General features: G+C 33.9%; 1 protein-coding gene and 1 non-coding gene across 2 annotated transcripts; one reads left to right on the top strand and one right to left on the bottom strand.

Annotated features, from left to right (window-relative positions):
- Nucleotides 1–11016: 11016 nt before the first annotated feature.
- Trnac-gca (transfer RNA cysteine (anticodon GCA)) lies at nt 11017–11088 on the top strand. The gene has a single exon. It is a non-coding gene; the product is annotated as a tRNA-Cys (tRNA).
- Nucleotides 11089–11890: 802 nt separating this feature from the next.
- Nucleotides 11891–15686, bottom strand: LOC138333711 (U1 small nuclear ribonucleoprotein A-like). Its single transcript, XM_069282264.1, has 7 exons — nt 15541–15686; nt 15150–15215; nt 14653–14825; nt 14111–14244; nt 13822–13889; nt 13144–13276; nt 11891–12835 (listed from the first exon to the last, which is right to left on the bottom strand). The coding sequence occupies exons 2-7, from the start codon at nt 15211–15213 to the stop codon at nt 12676–12678; spliced, it is 732 nt and encodes a 243-aa protein (XP_069138365.1). The 5' UTR covers nt 15214–15215; nt 15541–15686; the 3' UTR covers nt 11891–12675.
- Between the last annotated feature and the right edge of the window lie 3239 nt (nt 15687–18925).

Here is an 18925-nt window from a genome sequence, read left to right as displayed (position 1 = left end):
TATTAAGGCATTGAAATCCTGTTTCAAAGCGATTTCTTCTAAAAAAAATCTAAAAACAAATTATCCAATAAATTGTGCCAATTTTTCTAGAGCCCGATAATGATAAATCATTTTTATTAGATATCTGATGTGATCAATCTAATTTTAAATGTGCTACCTCATTCATAAATCATTCTATATTAATTTATCACACTATTGACATGAAGGACGAGTATCTATAATATTACCATTGATTACCTGACGTTTATAAACTGCTTTGTAATACACCTGTGTAACTATATCCCCTCCATTGCTACACAGGTGGTACACCATTATATCCAATCTATGGTGTAAATGAGGTGAAAAGGTGATGAATTGATTTATTTTCCTAAATGCCAAGAGGACATGCTGTTTTAATTTGTAGGTATTTGTAGGAAACATGTTAAGCCATCTTTGAAATTCGATCAGAGTCAACATGCCATCCCTTATTTAGGCCATGTACCTCCTGTATGTTATTCAGGGTGAAACAGTATCGCGTCGTGACGTCTACTTCATTGCTTGGTCATTTCACGATTCGTACGACACAGACTTGTAAAGAATAAACTAGAGATGAAGACAAAATAAAAAAGAAATCTTAATTAATTGTATAATAAATGAAAATCAAATTTATCATAAAGATATCCAATCAATTTTTCATCTCATTGTACAAAATGTAAAGATTATACACCAATGCATTTACCACTTGAAACATTCATTATACAAAATATTTAGTGATTTACAAATACGATTGATTGGGATATCTATTGTGCAAGTATATCGTTATCAGAATCTGTTACATTTCAAATATAGCGAGGAAGGGAGGGAAGCTGTAACCCAATAGTTTGACCCTTACTTAGGTAGGGTGTAGGGTAGGTAATTATATCTACCTCTGACGTACTGAGTTAGGATCAGCTGGGTACACACAATAAAATATCATAACGATAATGATCTGATAGAGACAATTAATATCAAACAGACAATGATCTAAATTAAGACATTTCAGTACGTAAATAGAACAGACCCAGGTATTGTTTTATTTATAGCGAATACCGGATATGTTTTGGAGGAAGAGGTTTATACTTTTTGTAAGTAATATGGTTTATTTCACGCTTGATTAATCTTAACACGTGTTTAATTGACATTTTCAACAAACTTATTAAGTTTATGATACCTATAGCATCAAGTAAATACAGGTTGCGATATTGTCAATTAAAGTTGATATAATATGAAACAATGTCAAAATAATAAAAGAAAACGTGAATTTATTCATTGTGTCAATTTAATATTGATGCTTCTGCTTGACTTGGATGTATCAGTAGTTATATTATATTGTCAATAAAGGACATGCCGATATTGTTGTAAGAAAAGCTGCGTTCAAGGAAAGAAAAAATCAACAACCTCATTACCTAGCAAAAATTTCAGGTGGGTCTCGAATTGGCAACGAAGGGAGTTATTTTTGTATTTTCTTTAGATAGTTAGGACTGTCAACAGAAACGTATGTTGTTGCTGTAATGAAATCTAGAAATGATATTCAACCTACTCTCCAATGTCTTTGACTTAATAACAGACGAACGTATACGTCAACATTCATTGACATCACACATCGTACATATGTTTAATTGTAATCAGGTATTATGTATGAACTATAAATACCAACAGCTGTCTTTTAATTATTCTTGTTAGGTGATCAGAGGACGGATATTAATGGACAATTGTCTTCATCTTCCAAAACTCTTAAAATTGGGATTAATGGTAATACACATAAACAAACCCAACTGAACATTTCTTAACATTTCCATTATAGATTGTGAACTAGGTCCAACTTAGTACATTACTATAGTGCAATGAGCATGCTGCATAAAGAATTAATGTTCTATTTCATCCTTTCAAAATTGGTCATTGATTATTGATCGATGTATCAATTGAGAATAATCAGCTTTAGACTAATTATCGTTCTACATCTGTTAGTTTGTCATTTGACTGACAGGAAGACATATGCCAGTGTTTCCGTTAGTGTAGAACGTGGTTAGAATGCTGAGTAATACGAACACCTGTATCTCTAACCATACTGTAACAAATGGAACAGAACAAACCATATTCTGTCGTGCTACTGGGGTGAAAAGATGTTGATAAAAGAGATTTAACTTATTGAATTCTGACACAGTTCATCGGCCGTAGTTGATATAAAACACATATCGACAATTGCAATCTATACCCCATTTAGCTGGATAAGTTATGTAGGTCAGGTATTAAACAATCATCTTTGTTATTTAATATTGTAACTTTATCCTTTGTTTATCGTGGCATCTACTACAAATAATTGTATTGGTTATTATCACGGGATTCACCACAACACTACTTCAATATTACCTTCACATGTTCCTTTGTAGACCTAGAATTGGTTTCAAACATCTATAAAGCATTTTGTATATATTCAATCAACATTGTAACACATTAATATACCAGGTATGGCATGACTTTCTGAGACAATAATCTTAAATGTTAAAGTATAGTACATGTACCTACTGAAACGTTGACTTGTACAGCTCCAATAACCATAAATATGATATAGGAAATTGTATGTACATGTAATATAAGGTACGGAAAGAGATCAGTTGATCTGTAATCAAAGAACATTATACCACAATACAAAACACAAATATATATAAAAAAAATCTATTAAGGCAGCTTATAAGTCCTCGATTCTGGATGCCATTAAGCGTTAACATTTTCTATGTTTTCGTATAACATTATATGTTATACTTCCATCTAGAAGTTATTTGTTATATTTAATTCAACATCTTAAGTCTTTGGGAACAAGATTTGTTAGATGAAATTTCGTGCATATGGAAAACGACTTTTTAGTTTTATTACTGTAGGTATTTTTTACTTATTTGAATTTTGTTCTGAAAGGTATTGCGTGTTAATCTGAAGGTATCCATTGTGCATTCTACACAGTCACATTTTCCTCGAACAGTATAATCACGTAATATCATTTCCTCGTTCCCCGACCAAAAACATTATAATGACGTATTTAACCTTGTCAAAATGTATAAAATACGAGAGAAAAAAATGTGATTGTCTTTCTCTTCGACATCTAAACATACATTCTTAGGTATACTGTGAAGTTTCGTTTTGCTTAGATACGCAGTAAATAGATAAGTTTTTGTTATACAAATCCACAACAATCTATACTTTTTTATTCAATACAAAACACATACATGTAAATGTCTTTGTTAATCGATTATACATGCATATGCACTTAAAGGCCTATTGGTGTAAAACATTTACTAGCCTCACTGGATTGACAGACATTTATAATTAGAATGAGTGATCATATCGTTCAGGTGATAGGGGTCGGTCAATAATTGTCTCTATTTCCTTCAAAATGTAGGATTACAATAACAGATCACAATAATGTATATAATAATAATGGCATGATAAGGAAGCTAAAACAAAGATGTAACAAACATTAAGCAACTATTATTGGCTAGATAGTAGCTTTCTTTATGGTTTACACATATTGAAGTAGAAGTTATACGTGCCATAGTTTCCATACTTACAAATCAAGAAGAGCTAGCTTTTAATATTTTATTCGCCATCAAAAAAATAACATCATTTTGAGAATAACAATACTTACATTGTATAGGTTTTAATTTTAAAAGCGCAAATAAGAGTTGAAAAAACGGCCAAAAATCATTATATTTACATCTACAGCGCAGTGAAATAAGTACACATACGGTCACATACCATGAAGCCAAGTTGAGGTCTACAATTTCATTTCACATTTCTACAGTGTTATTAGTATTTATAAAGTGATTTCTGCAGAAATTTTATGCCTTAAATATGTATATAAGGCATTAAAACATCGATGATGTAAGTAGGCATTAAAAAATTATGTCTGTCCTTTTGAATGATTTTCATAGTTTATTCGTCAAACCGGATGGTTTCAATAGATAACTGAAGAAAAAACATCTTGAACTTTTCGCCTAGTTACGTCACATATAACTTTTAGGTATTTTAGATAGTCAATAACTGCATCCATAAATATTTTTGTTTTGTATTTACATTGTATCTAATGAAGACAAGAAGAACTTCTCTTTTTGACTTGATCCTTGGTGATTACTTGTGTATCATACAAGCATATCAACACGTCATTGGTTGATGTAAAACATGTACAATTAGAATACAGACGGGTCTTTCTTTGTTTACGTCCATATGCATGTGTCCGCTTTCCATTGTGTAAGTTAATTATGTACATGTATACGTAAGTCTTATAGATTACTGAAAATTTTGGATATTTACGTGTGCATTTAATTGATTTAATTTGGGGAATCAGTCCCAATGTATTGACATGAATTAAAAAAAAAAACTTTTAGATAACAATATGTACATGTAAATGTAATGCCTCCATTTATATTTTTGCCGCAGATGTACTGCATTATTATGTAATTTGCAGCAATAAGATTGAAGGCTAACAATATTGAAGTTGTACTTTCACAATAAATCTAATAATGTAATAAGATATATATATATCAAATGCTATACGATTCCCAATTTAAAGAATACAAATGAAATGAAAGGTAGGGTATCTCTTTGCACTCTAAACAAGTTTCTAGTTGGTTCAAAACAAATATATCGATTATTAAGAAATTTGTTGATAATGTTCAATAAATTTGGGTGATTTGTAATTGCTGATGAGCATATTGTATACCGATCCGCCACAATATTGGGTCTTAATTAACTATTCTACAAAACCACTCTTTATCATCGATCAGGAACTGGGGATAGAAGATGCAGGAACCATTCCACTTCAAAACGTGCACAGGTTGAGGAGGAGAAACGACGGTAAACCTCCGGGAATCATCGCCAGGTTTGCCAAGTATTCTGATCGCGAGCGCGTGTTGAGGGCCGTACCTGAGAAACTCCGCGACAAACGACATCTCTCGGTGTTTCAGCAATTCCCCCCTGAGATAGTCCAGAGACGAACCGCGTTGACTCCACAGCTAAGGGAAGCCAAACGTAGGGGTGAAAACGCGAGACTGGTCTACGATACGCTATTTATAAACAATATCCCCCACTACTTTTACAACCTAATTACTGAATATGATTTAATACTATGTGTTGAATCTAAAACTGACCTATTAGATGATATTAACTTACCAGAGGGTTATACGTTCCATGCTAAACACAGACAGAAATGTAAGAAAAAGTCAGGTGGTATTGTTATATTATACAAATCCAGCTTGTCAAATATTTTACAATTTCATCAATCTAATTCTGAATTTGTTCAATGGGTTGAATGTCAGATAACAAACGCTGGCTCAAACATTTTAATTGGTTGTACATACATCCCCCCGGAAAATGCTGTTTATTCATCAGAAAATGCTTTTACAGAAATAGAAGAAGAGCTACTTATTTATGGTAATGGAATAAATAATGTAATGTTGATTGGAGATTTCAATGCTAGAACTTCCACAACTCCTGATTATATATTACCTGATGAAAGATTATTTGATATTTTGAATGTGGTGGAAAGTTATGACGATGTAGAAAATTTGTACTCTGCACATGAATTGATTGAACAGAATATTCCCTTACAAAGATATAGTGAAGACAAGGCCAGGCCAAATAGATATGGTAATCTCTTACTTGAACTCTGTAAAAGATCTTCTCTGTATATAGCTAATGGTCGAATAAGTAAAGATAAACAAGTTGGCCGAGTGACATGTAAAGGCATTAGTGTAGTAGATTATCTCATATTAAGTAGTCAAGCTTTCAGACTAGTCTCTGAATTTGAAATATGTGACTTCAATCCTTTATTTTCAGATGTTCACAACCAAATCCATTGTATTTTGAATATGTCAAACTTAACCAATGCCGTAGTAAATGATACTGATATGTATACTGTTACAAATGTAAAATGGAATTCTTCTAAAAAGGACGAATTTGTAGAAGCCTTAAATCTGACTGAAAATATTAATTTGCGTGCAGTTCGAAACTCTTTAGACCAGCTGGTCGGTAATGATGAGGTTGATATTGACCAAATCAATGATGTAGTCACAGGCATTTGTCAAGTTCTTAAAGGGGCGGCCAGCAAAGTATTTGTGTCTCCGACGGTAAGACATAAACAAAAAACAAACATGAGTAAACCATGGTTTGATAAAGAATGTGGTTTAACACGAAATGCTTTTAACAAAAGTAGGATTAAATACAAGTTTAACAAAACAGTCCTTAATAAAACTGATATGAATAAAAAATCTAGCGAGTACAGAAAACAGCTTCGAATAAGCTACAGGAAATTCCAAGAAAAGTGTTGTAAGAAACTTCGATCTTTGTCTAAAAACAATTCGAAAGAATTTTGGAAAACTATTAATAAATTTTCGTCAGTGAAAAAAAAGACATTTGATATACCACTAGATTCACTGTACCAGTATTTCAAGACCCTGAATGATGATGATGATAATGATGATGATGATGATGATGATGATAACGATGATGACGATGTATCGAACAATGGCGACGATGAGGTATTGACCGATGATGATGATGATGATGATGATGATGATGATGATATATTAAACGATGATGATGATGATGATGATGATGATGATGATGATGATGATGATGATGATGATGATGATGATGATGATTTGAACGATGATGAGGATGAAGATGATGATGATATATTGAATAATGAAATAACGGAAGATGAAGTTAAAAAAGCGATCGGGCAGTTAAAGAATGGTAAAGCCCCTGGTCATGATAAAATATTGAATAAATATTTAAAACATTCACCTCCAGAAATGGTAACTATGTATTGTAAAATTTTTAATATTGTACTTAACTCTGGTATCATACCGGAAGATTGGACAATTGGAGTAATTAATCCTATATATAAAAATAAAGGAGACCCACAGGATCCCGATAACTACAGGGCAATCACCCTTATAAGCTGTTTAGGAAAGCTTTTTACATCTATAATAAATAACCGCATAAATCTTTATGTAAAGCAAAAGCAAATTCTTTCTATTAATCAAGCAGGATTCCGTAAAGATCATTCAACAGTCGATAATATTTTTATTTTACATATGTTGATATCTTTTTACCTGAATAGTGGGAAAAAACTCATAGATTTCAGAAAAGCTTTCGATACGGTTTGGCGAGCTGGACTATGGATGAAACTTCAAAAATCACATATTAAAGGCAAATGTTTTACTGTTATTAAGAATATGTATAATAATATCAAGTCATGTGTTAAACATAATGGAAAAGTATCAGATTTTTTCCCGTGTTTAATTGGTGTAAGACAAGGCGAAAATCTTTCCCCTATACTATTTTCATTCTTCGTAAATGATTTAGAAACTTTCTTAAGTCTATGAAAAGCGTTCCTCTCTCAAAGATAACTGAAGATATATCATCTGAGTTACAACTTTTTGTTGAAATCTTCGTCTTGTTATATGCCGATGATACACTTCTGTTTGCAGAAACCCCCGAAGGACTTCAAAAAGCGTTAGATATTTTCCAACATTATTGTGATATTTGGAAACTGAAGGTAAATGTCGACAAAACTAAAGTTATGATTTTCTGTAAGCGGAAGTCAACACAAAATCTTGAGTTTTATTTGCGAGATGCAACACTTGAAATTGTGTATTTAATTACAATGGAAACTTTTTAAAAGCAAAATTTCGACTTATGGATCAAGCGCAAAAATCCCTTTTTGCATTATATAAAAAAATTCGTAACCAGGCTATTCCAATTGACTTACAATTAAAGATTTTTGATTCGGTAGTTGAGCCAATTCTCCTGTACGGCTCGGAAGTCTGGGGGTTTGAAAACTTAAAGAAACTAGAACAAGTGCATTTGAAATTTTGTAAAAGGATATTGAGAGTGAGATCTAGCACTCCTAATTTCATGGTATATGGAGAACTTGGTCAGTTTCCATTGGAATTAAATATCAAACTTCGAATGGCTCGGTTTTCGAATAAATTGCTAAGTAATGATGAAAAATTAAGTAGTATTTTATTGAAGTTAGCTCTTTGTCTACAAGAAAATGGAACTCATTCCTTCAAGTGGATTAACAAAATTAAGAGTATATTTGATGAAACTGGTTTTTCATATATATTTGATAATAAAATTATCATGCCTAAGATGTTTTTCAAACACTATTTAAAACAAAGGCTCCAAGACCAGTTTATCCAAAACTGGTTTTCTGATGCCCACAACTCATCGAGAGGACAATTCTATTTAATTTTTAAAACTGAATTTAAATTTGATAAGTATTTGACAATATTGTCCGAAAATAACAGATTGCAAATAACCAAAATACGTACCTGTAACTTAAAGTTTCCCATTGAAACAGGCAGATGGCGAAATATTCCTAAAGAAGATAGACTTTGTAATATGTGCTTGGAACATGTTGGAAATGAGTTTCATTATTTGTTTGTTTGTAATAATGCGGTTGTCCAAAATTTGCAAAGAAAGTATATTCCAAGCTACTTCCGAATTAACCCAAATGATAATAAGATGAAAGGTTTAATATCAGTTTGTAATAACTTAAGAGTGTCCTAAATGGACTCTCCCTTTTTCTTAAAAAACTTAATCCTCTACTATTATCGTAATAATGATGCTACTATAAAATCAAAATATTCTACATTTATGACTTAGGTTTTTTTTTCTTATTGCACCATGAATGAAATATTTATACTTTGTGTTTCGTACATGTGAAATGTAAAAATGTTGAGAGTAATTGCTATATAATAATGTCTTAATGTTATGTACATATACTTGTCCATCCTGTCATGCTTATACACTTGTATTTGTTTTATCCCTCATGTTACACATTATAATGTGTCTGGGTGTAAAATAAAATCGTTGAAATCGTTGAATTAACATTCCGGAAACGTGACATTGATCACAATGAGGTATCTTAAATTATGAGCCTTGCAGAAAATCGCTTACCGGTAACATGGATTTGTCTTTTTCGTCCTCTTTGATTGGGTTAGGTACAATTTATATAGATAATTATATGTAATTGATTCTTTTTTTAATTTGAACGTTGAGTGCAATATGTGTATCATTGGTATTTTAGGAAAGGAAACGGCGAGAAAAATGTGGTAGTAGAGATTGTTATAAGCTGTCAATTTTACTGAACATTTAATAACTTCTCAGGTGATTTGATTAACTGTAATTGCTTGTATGACTTTACATTTCATTCATTGGACAGTTTCGATTTTGTCAAATCCCTTTCCGTGTGTTATTCGACCTATGCATTGCACTATGGGTTGTGATTGACTCAGCTATTCCTATCTGTACTGTTACAGGTAGTTTTTTTGAACATAATTAACATTTCCGGACGTTATAAAATTACTAAGCTATAAAAGATCGAGTCACTTCGGGCCTGTCTTCTGTTTTTAAAAATAATGAAATTATTTGTTCAATGATATGTTCATTACCGAATCTGAACGCTTTCCGGACATCAGTAAAATACTGTATCATGTAGGTAATTAGTTCTATCCGGGTTAATTATATCTAGTGATGTATCATTCACATAGCATTGCCGACATATAGAGTAGTGTGCCACATTAAGATTCCCCGCGTTCTCCGACACACCCACGCCCACATCATGATCGAACGGTGTGGCTAGAATTAATTGTGTTTATTGATTACTCGGCATTTTTATAGAATTAATTGTGTTTATTGATTACTCGGCATTTTTATAATGATATTACTTGGTATGTTATCAAACAAACGACAGTGTAAATCTATGTAGATTAGACAAATATAACAAGTTCGAATACAAAACATTAGGGGGAAATAATTATACTCAGTAACAGTTGTGAATGTATTGTTCTAATGACAATGGAAGGTGATTGAGAACAGAATTATTAAGCCTTCTCTCTCACAGTCAATATGTAATTCTGGCAAATAAAAATTCTAAGCTTACGACAGAGACATTGTTATTATTGCAGCACTGAATACTTATACAGAAAACTCAACTTTAACACAATGACATTTAAGACACACACATCTACACTCATATGCTTGTATGTAATGACTCCCACACTCCTGGACATAATTTTCAATCAATATTCTGATATTCATATCAAATAAAACGGTCTGCCTCCACTTATATTATTCTGATAATCCACCGATATTTTTCGGATTTAACTTAATATCAATGTCATTTGGGCGATATCTTTAAGTCGTCTACAGCAAAACTGTATGCGTTTGATAGTTTCATCTTTTAAGTTTTGCTTTAAAATCACAAATTTACGACTGATTTCAGTGGGGTCAGTCTTTCAAATAAGGTCCTTCCTCGGAAATCCTGATGAACTTTTTGAAATGGTGTACATAGTTATATTTCAAACATGATGAAACTTTTGTTTTAATTAAGCCTGTTCTGGGGAAAAAATACACGCCCAACCAACTGGCGCCTTTCAAGAGTCAGTAGAATTTGTGCTAACAGTTTGGAGCACGTTCGATATGCATATGATATACAATTTGTAGCTTCGTATACGTACTTGCTGGTGATAGCACATACACAATTACACATGCGTTTCGGGGAAGTGACGTTTAATCAGTATTCTATATCACGTCTGTTTTAAATGGATTACTTTCATGATCTAAAAAAACCTCATTTTAACGTAACAGTTTAGACTTGTCATTATTTATTATTGTGTACTATTTTCAAATACATTTCTGTATTCTTAATATGTACTGCAGTGAACATTTTTTTACCAGATGCTATAGATTTAAGTAGTCTAAGGGAAATAACTCTTGTTCTTTCTTGGCGTCACGCCCATTTTAGACAAACTGCCACGTCAGCACCTATCACCTGCTTTGTTATGATGTTTCTACACAACATGAAAATATCATTAAATTTCAGCATGTTTATAACACCTGGAATTTTCTTTCATCGATGGGGGACTGTCATAAAAGCATTTACCAACCATTCACAATGTATAAAACATAAAATGTCTCCCTGCAATGATAACGGGGGATATAGCTCAGTGGTAGAGCATTCGACTGCAGATCGAGAGGTCCCTGGTTCGAACCCGGGTGTCCCCTCATTTTTGTCATTTTTAGATTACGATTTACATTCCGTAAAGTACAATAATGCTGCAAATAGTAACTAGAAACATTATATTTGTCTTTTTATATGAAAAAAACTGATAACAATGTGAATATCCATGTAAAAAAAGTATTATTTGGTAGTTAGACAATTAGTTCTTATATTAATAACCTCGACTCGTATATAAACAAGAAAAAAAATGATTAAAATATGCTCAGCAATTCCAAAGTGGAAAAATATCATTAATTTTTATGTTCATGCTAGAATTTCACTTCATCTTTGAATAAGTCGTGTTTTATTTCCTTGAATGAGTCTTCCGACTCAAACGTTTAACATTTTATTCCATGTTGATTTTGCATTAAATTGTGTTCATTACTGAAATTCAGCACATGCCACAGATTTGACATCAATCATTTGACAAGCAAGTATGACCTTTGTCATCACTGATACTCCAGGGACTCCTGGACTATCTCATAGGAAAACTGAAGGCAGCTCAAAGGAAAAAATCTGAACCAATCACAGAAAAGCAAAAATTTTCTTTGAATACTACAGAGAGAGCGACGCCCAACTTCAAAGCCACCCAGTCAATCACAATGTAACGTTTATACGGCTCTTTTAATGTGCGTCAAAGGACTAAATTACCTTTCCTGTTCTGTTGCCTCCAGATTTACTATGAAATAGTCCAGGGGTGTAGAGATCGTAAGTGACCCTGAAGTATCGAGGATGGACCTTTGGCTGTTTGATTGGTAAAGCCAATTTATATCATGGAGGAAAGTAAAAATAAACACAACATAGATAAATGTTTTTTATATTTATTATTACAGTAGTGATCCTTCGATGTTTGTTCATTACCAGATAGCCCTGACAGGTGTGCAAGGCCAGGAATATCTGGTAATGTTCAAAACACCATAACCACAAAATACAACAATAGTACCAGCTCGGTGCAATGCCGGAATTTAACAAAAATACAGCCGTGTGCAATGCTGCATACAAACAGTGGGACCTGCCTAATTAAAATGTACATAAAACAAGCTTTCCTTTCGTAGGAAGCGTTAAAACTCATATATGTATGTAAATTTTAATACGCAAACATGAACCTCTTCTTCTTGTTTCTGGTAGCCTTCTAAAACTATGTTTTGATATACATTTCAAATAAAACAGGTTTCACTGCAGAAAACAAATTGGATCCAAATTAATTGGAAACAACCAGCTAAGTGCAATGCTGGATTGTCAAGTGATGCTGATGATTAAATTTACAATGATGTATCAAAAAGATGATCAATTGCTGTCAGCTTTAAAGTTCTTTTAACTTTCAATTCAAACAAACTTAATTTCAATGGAGATGTTTCTTAAAAATACATAAATATCAAAAGTGAAAATACAGTAATTTCATCAGCAAATACTATTAAAGTCGAAAGTAAAGCAAATCAACTGGTTTGCATCATCATTGGGAATTCAATATTTCTTTTCACATTGGAAAGTTTCATGATCTCCAGATTTCAATACTTTTTCAAAACTCACAATCTAACACATTCATGCACACACAACAAACATTCAAACAATTGCACCATTTAATAAATTGTCTATTTCTTTGCGAAGGAGATTTTCATGGCATTACTGGGTGTGATCTTAAAGCCCTGTAATGCATCCTTAGCAGCAGCTGATTGAACCTCGTTTTCACACTCAACAAAAGCAATGTCATGTCGACCGGGCACCAAACGCACTTCTTTGAATCCAGGAAATCTGTAAAGAAGAATAATTAAGTTGTAATTATCTGTTTGTTTATTAATTCTTATAACTTACATATCAATTTGTCTAAAAAGTGAAACAAAACTCAGCATTTACTTTTTATTTACTTGAAAATCTTAAATCAACACTCTCAATGATTTATGTGATTTTTGAGGTGAGTCCAACTATGGGAATGTTTTATATATAGAATGCCTTTCTAATAAGATTTTAAAAGTTTTATATTTTGAAAACAAAGGAAAGACTTTTTAAATCTCTTATCTTTTCTAATACTCGATACCAGACAACAATGGTTTATAACTTACTGGTTGAACAACATAGACAACATCATTTCGTTTGTTTCCTCGGGTAAGTTTGTCAAGAAGAGGATCTGGTTTGGGGGCTGTTCTGGGATGGCTGTGGGGGCTGGGGCAGCAGCTGAGGGAGGGGCTGCAGCAGCTGGAAACAGATAGTGGTAATCATATAAACAGTATCAAGAGAATGTCTCACACGACAGATTCAGATTTGCTTTGTAGGTATTACACAAACACATTGGTTTGTTTTACATTTTCAAACATTCTATTAACTGCTATAAAATCACTTTAATAACAGGATGTTTCCGGTATAGGAGAAAGAAAGCTAAGCATTTAAAGCAAAACTGAAGACAAGGACCTATGATCAGTATATGGCAACTAACACATGCAGGTTTAGAACTTCTATCTCAATAATACAAGTCTAGTTGTAGAATGTTGGAAAAACTTGACAACTATTAATTTACTTGTCATACAAAAGTCCTGTATGTCATCACTAACCAGTACCTTAATCTAATCTTGGTAATTTAACTCTAATTGTTTCCAACTGGAAAATACTTCACTCAATTTTAATTACATTATTCTTTATACTTTTAATATCACTATTTGTAATTATATTTGCTGCTTCGTCCAAATGAACCAGGATTAAGTTTTTCAAAGTATAAAAGTGGTCTTGTATCCATGGATGCTTACCTGGTTGTACTTGTGGAGCCATCTGTGCTACAGGTTGTATCTGGGGCATAACTGGGGCAGCAGCTTGTCTGTCAGAAAAAGAAAGTTAAGATCCAGTTTATCAACAATTAAACATTCTCAATAATTGTCAGTTAAAGGACTCTTGTCAGACATGCCAAGATGCATTGTAGGATTAATGCAAACCAATTATGAAAGACATATTTAGAAGTCACTTATTTTAGAATCAAAATTTCAGAGAAACCTCCCTCGTTATCATAATAATGTTATCATTATAATCATGAAAGCTCACTTTTGTGCAGCACTCTTTTTCTTGGATTTCTTTGCGACATCTCCTTCCTCTTCCTTCTTTCTTTTTGGACGTTCAACAAAAGTTCCTTTGATTTTAGCAATGATGTCAGAGTCCTTTTTAGAATACTGGATCCTCTGCAAGGAAATATATTAAATAAGTGATTCCTTCAATTTCCATAGAAACTTTCCTTTTCTGCAACTAAGCTTCAATTCTTAATGAAGTAATTCTTTATGAAGTAGATAAAGTGTAAATACTGTAAATGTTGTTTAATATATAAACTATTTTGCATTTAAGATTTTCTCTTAATTTGTTCTAATACATTCTGTTCACCAAGTTTAAATAGAAGAGTTTCAGATTTAACACTTTGAAGCTCTTTTGAAAAATTATTGATTTTTAACAGGTTCTCTATATGACTTGACACATTACTGCAGTTAAATGAATTCCTGTTTAGTCATACCACCTAGCTAAATGCGTTGAGTCTTAACGACACCACCAAGTTCTCAGAGCACCGGGCAGTTCAACCATATCATTAATAATTTTACCATTGGTTTGTCATAGAAAGGGAATCCCTGCATTGATCTTATAGCATTGGTGGCACTGCTAATATCCTTAAATATAACAAACGCTTGTCCTCGCATCTTCAGGGTTTTCATGGCGACAATGTCCAGAATTTGTCCAAACTGGGAAAATATGGCATAAAGGGATTTCTTGAGATCTGAAAAATGATGGTTTAAACCCTTGTAATTAAAGTGAGATGATTAAAGTGAAAACCATAAAAATATGTTTGTAATACATTACACATTACACACAACATAGTATCAATGCACATGCAAATAATTATGATCTTAAAATCAATTACATGTGAAGCAGAACAATCCCACCCACTGCTTGGCTTGTTATGGATTTGTTGCAATTTCTACTCCTGCTTAAATTGATCATGTACCAAAAGAACAGAAAATCATTAGGCCATAGCAATAGTTTGAGCTAGACAAGGAAACTTGTAGTCAACAAGAAACCTCAATAATGATACTATACATACCATCTTTTTTAATCTTTTCATTAAGATTGTTGATGTATATTGTTTGATTTGGTCTGATGTCCATTCCTGAATAAAAAGAGAAAACAGAATGGCGTGCAAAGACTAATGAAGAGTAATGTACACTTATTGCAAATACATATTTATTAATTGTAAATAAATTGAATCACATTGCTTAAAAATATAAAGTTAAAACAATATTACGATACGGATAAACAAATTACTGAGGAATTATGACAATACAAGTTCATCATAAATCAAAAGTGTAAATATCTGGCTGTCGCCGGGGGGGGGGGGTGTCTTTGTTATCGTTGGTGTAAAACGTGCAATTACAAAGTCATAAGGGAAATATATCATTGATTTAAAATTCACACATAACATCCGTTTGACAAACCTGTTTTTGTTATGGAGTTCCGAGTCTTAACGCAGTTTTTCTTGGTGTGCAAATATAGATATTGTTGTGCGGTGGTAGGGCACGCACGTTGGAAAACGTTTACCGGAAGTTGAGGATGGCGCGCAAGTAGAACGAGGTAAAAACTAACATCCGTAACTAAAATCCGGAAAAAACACAAAATCTTTTTTGTGAACTTCGACCCGACCCTGTAATATGCTTCATTTAATAATTTTGTTTAACTGAATTAAACATTTAATTTTTCTCTCATAAATGGTAGTTTTAGGTTTCTGTTCAAGATTACTACTCCTCCTGTGTAGTCCTTTCAGAAACACAGATATACAATATATATCAGGGGCGTAGGAAGCAGGGGCAGGGGGGCAATCGCAATTGCCCCCGCCCCGTTCCCCAGTACGGGGGGCAAGCATGTCTTTTTGAACCTCCCCCCCCCTTTTCGCCGAGTGAAATGTTCTAAAAATGCATATTTGAAAGAAAAAAGAGTCCTCCTGCACAATTTTCGTACTTCATTCTAAAAAAATTTCCGCTGCGCGGCGCATTTCCTAAAACGTTCAAGCACATAATGTTCAAACCTTTAATAGTAGTAATTCAATACACATGAACTACACTAAAAATGTCCATTAAGGGATTCTACGTACTGCATTTGTATTTCAAAAATGTCTCTTAAAAGATTACTTTGTTTATATGTCTTAGCAAGCCAATTAATTCATTATTATTTTGAGTTACAAAACAATGTGCCGATGGTGTGAAGCCGGTATGGTGACGACACAATTATCACAATTATCATTTTTAAATGCAGGTTACTTTAAATCGAAAAATTACCATGGTAAGAACGCTTTAATATCATTAAAATACATCGTTAAACATTCTAAAATCGTAATTTTTTTCCCGGGGGAGACCCCCGGACCCCCCAAACTCCAAAATCTCGCGCCTTCGGACGCTCGCAAATTCATCAAAATGCATTGTAAATCTCATCTTAGCCATTCTAAATCGTAATATTTTTTCCCGGGAAAGACCCCCGAACCCCCATAACACCAAAATCTCGCGCTTTCGGGCGCTCGCAATATCATCAAAATACACTGTAAAATTCATCTCAGCCATTCTAAATCGTAATATTTTTCCCGGGTCGACCCCCAGACCCCAAGATCTCGCACCTTCGGCGCTCACACGCTAATTTGGCCAGTCTTCGTTAATTTCCTTTTTGCGACCCCACTGTCTATAAATGTGTACAAGGATTATATTTAATGATATATGAAAAAAAGTATATAAAGTATATATGGTTGTGTGTTGAATTAATCTCCTCCTGTAGGTGCGGCGGGGAGGGGGGGGGTACAAAATATTGAGGACCTTTGCCCCCCCCCCCCCATTACGTTTCATCTTCCTACACCACTGGTATTATTTTGAGTGCCGATGGTGTGAATCCGGTATGTTCAGATCGAGCTGGGTTGCATAATAGTATATGCCGACACTCACAATTATCATTTCATAGCAGGTAACTTTCAATAAAAAAAAATACCATGTTAAGAACTCTTAAAATTCATCAAAATACAAAATCGTAATATTTTTCACGGGGGGAGACCCCCCGCCCCAAAAAGCAAACAAAATCTCGCGCCTACGGCGCTCACTAATTAAAAAAAATGCATCGTAAATCTCATCTCAGTCATTCTGAATCGTAAAATTTTTCCCGGGGTAGTACCCAGGACCTCCCAAACAACAAAATCTCACGCCTTCGGTGCTCGCAAATTCATCAAAGTACATCGTAAAACTCATCTCAGCCATTCTAAATCGTAAAATCTTTTCCGGGGGAGACCCCCGGACCCCCCAAACACCAAAATTCTCCTTCAGCTCTCGCAAATTCAACAAAATGTATCGTAAAACTCATCTCTGCCACTCTAAATCGTATAATTTTTCCCCAGGGAGACCCCCGGATCCCCCAAACACCAAAATCTCGCGCCTTCGGCGCTCGAAAAGTCATCAAAATACATTGTAAAGCTAACCTCAGTCATTCTAAATTCTAATATTTTTCCAGGGGATACCTCGGACCCCCCATACTCGCATGCTAATTTGCGTATTCATTAATTTCCTGTTAGCGACGCCACTGTATATAGATGTGTTCGAGGATTATGTATAATAAGTATATCAAGTATCTCCTGTGGGTGCGGGCACGCGAGGGGGGGGGGGGGTTGTTACAAAATATTGAGGACCGTTGCCCCCCCCCATTACGTTTCATCTTCCTACGCCACTGTATATATACCGTATGATAACAGAAAGTAGATACATTGTATTTACATCATGTATGATCACACATGTAACTATAATAATCAAATTAACCGAATATTACGTAAAGGACTGTCCTGTCGTCTGATCATGATTGATAAACATGTTTTTTCGTTATGTTGACAATAACATATTTTGAAATTGAATGCCTAGGCCAGTTAGAGGATATATGTCAAAATATCATGATTTTTATTTCATAATGACTTTGGACATCATAAAAAGTGTGTATTTTAAAACGCACAGTGGCAATATTAGTTATGAATCCCCCCGCCCCCCCCCCCCCCCCCCCCCCCCCCCAAAAAAAAAAAAAAAAAAAAAAAAGCAAAACAAATATATACACACACACCCTCACACCCTCATACACATAACACACAAAAAAGGAATAAAACACGCATTGGCGGTGAGAGCTTTAAGGCTTTAATTAATTCCTTATTACAATAGGCTGAAAGGTTGCTTTCGTGTATTTACACCTTTTCCCTCAGTTTTTTGTACTTTTAGAAACCCACAAGTTAATTTGCCGCACTGTTTAATCTGTCGTATACCCATAGAATGGGAGATAACTCGGTCTAGCTTAATAAGATATCTTCGAATACGCTGGGCTGATCATCAATCCTTGGATTGGAAGGTCATGTGATTTTTCAGTGGCCAAAATAGAAATTTGAGTGGCCGATGACGTCTTGGGGTTATTGGTCACTTGTAAACATGTACATGTACACATTGAAAGGTGCAATGAATCTCATGGTCATGCATTTCCCGAAGTTATCTTAATAAATTAATGACGCACGCAAAATGAAGAAAAAGCACCTTATGGATTAATAGAATCTTTCACCCCCATTGGGGTGAGACAGGAGAATCTCAACCCGAGGGGTTAGATTCTTAAGTTGTCAAACACGAGGGTTTGCCGAGTGTTCCACAGCTTAAGAATCTTATCCCGAGGGTTGAGATCTCCTGTCTCACCCCAAAGAGGGTGAATGATTCTTTTTCTCTTACCCCGTGCACCACTTTGTGTCTCTAATAAACGTGTCACTTATGCAAGCGAGGATGACGTGACCTCAATGAGTCGCCGTCTTCGCGTTCTTTGTGACGTCATTTC

This window comes from Argopecten irradians, chromosome 1, assembly GCF_041381155.1.
Source record: "Argopecten irradians isolate NY chromosome 1, Ai_NY, whole genome shotgun sequence".
Classification (NCBI taxonomy): Eukaryota; Metazoa; Mollusca; class Bivalvia; order Pectinida; family Pectinidae; genus Argopecten; species Argopecten irradians.
This window is presented reverse-complemented; position numbering and strand designations above follow the sequence as displayed.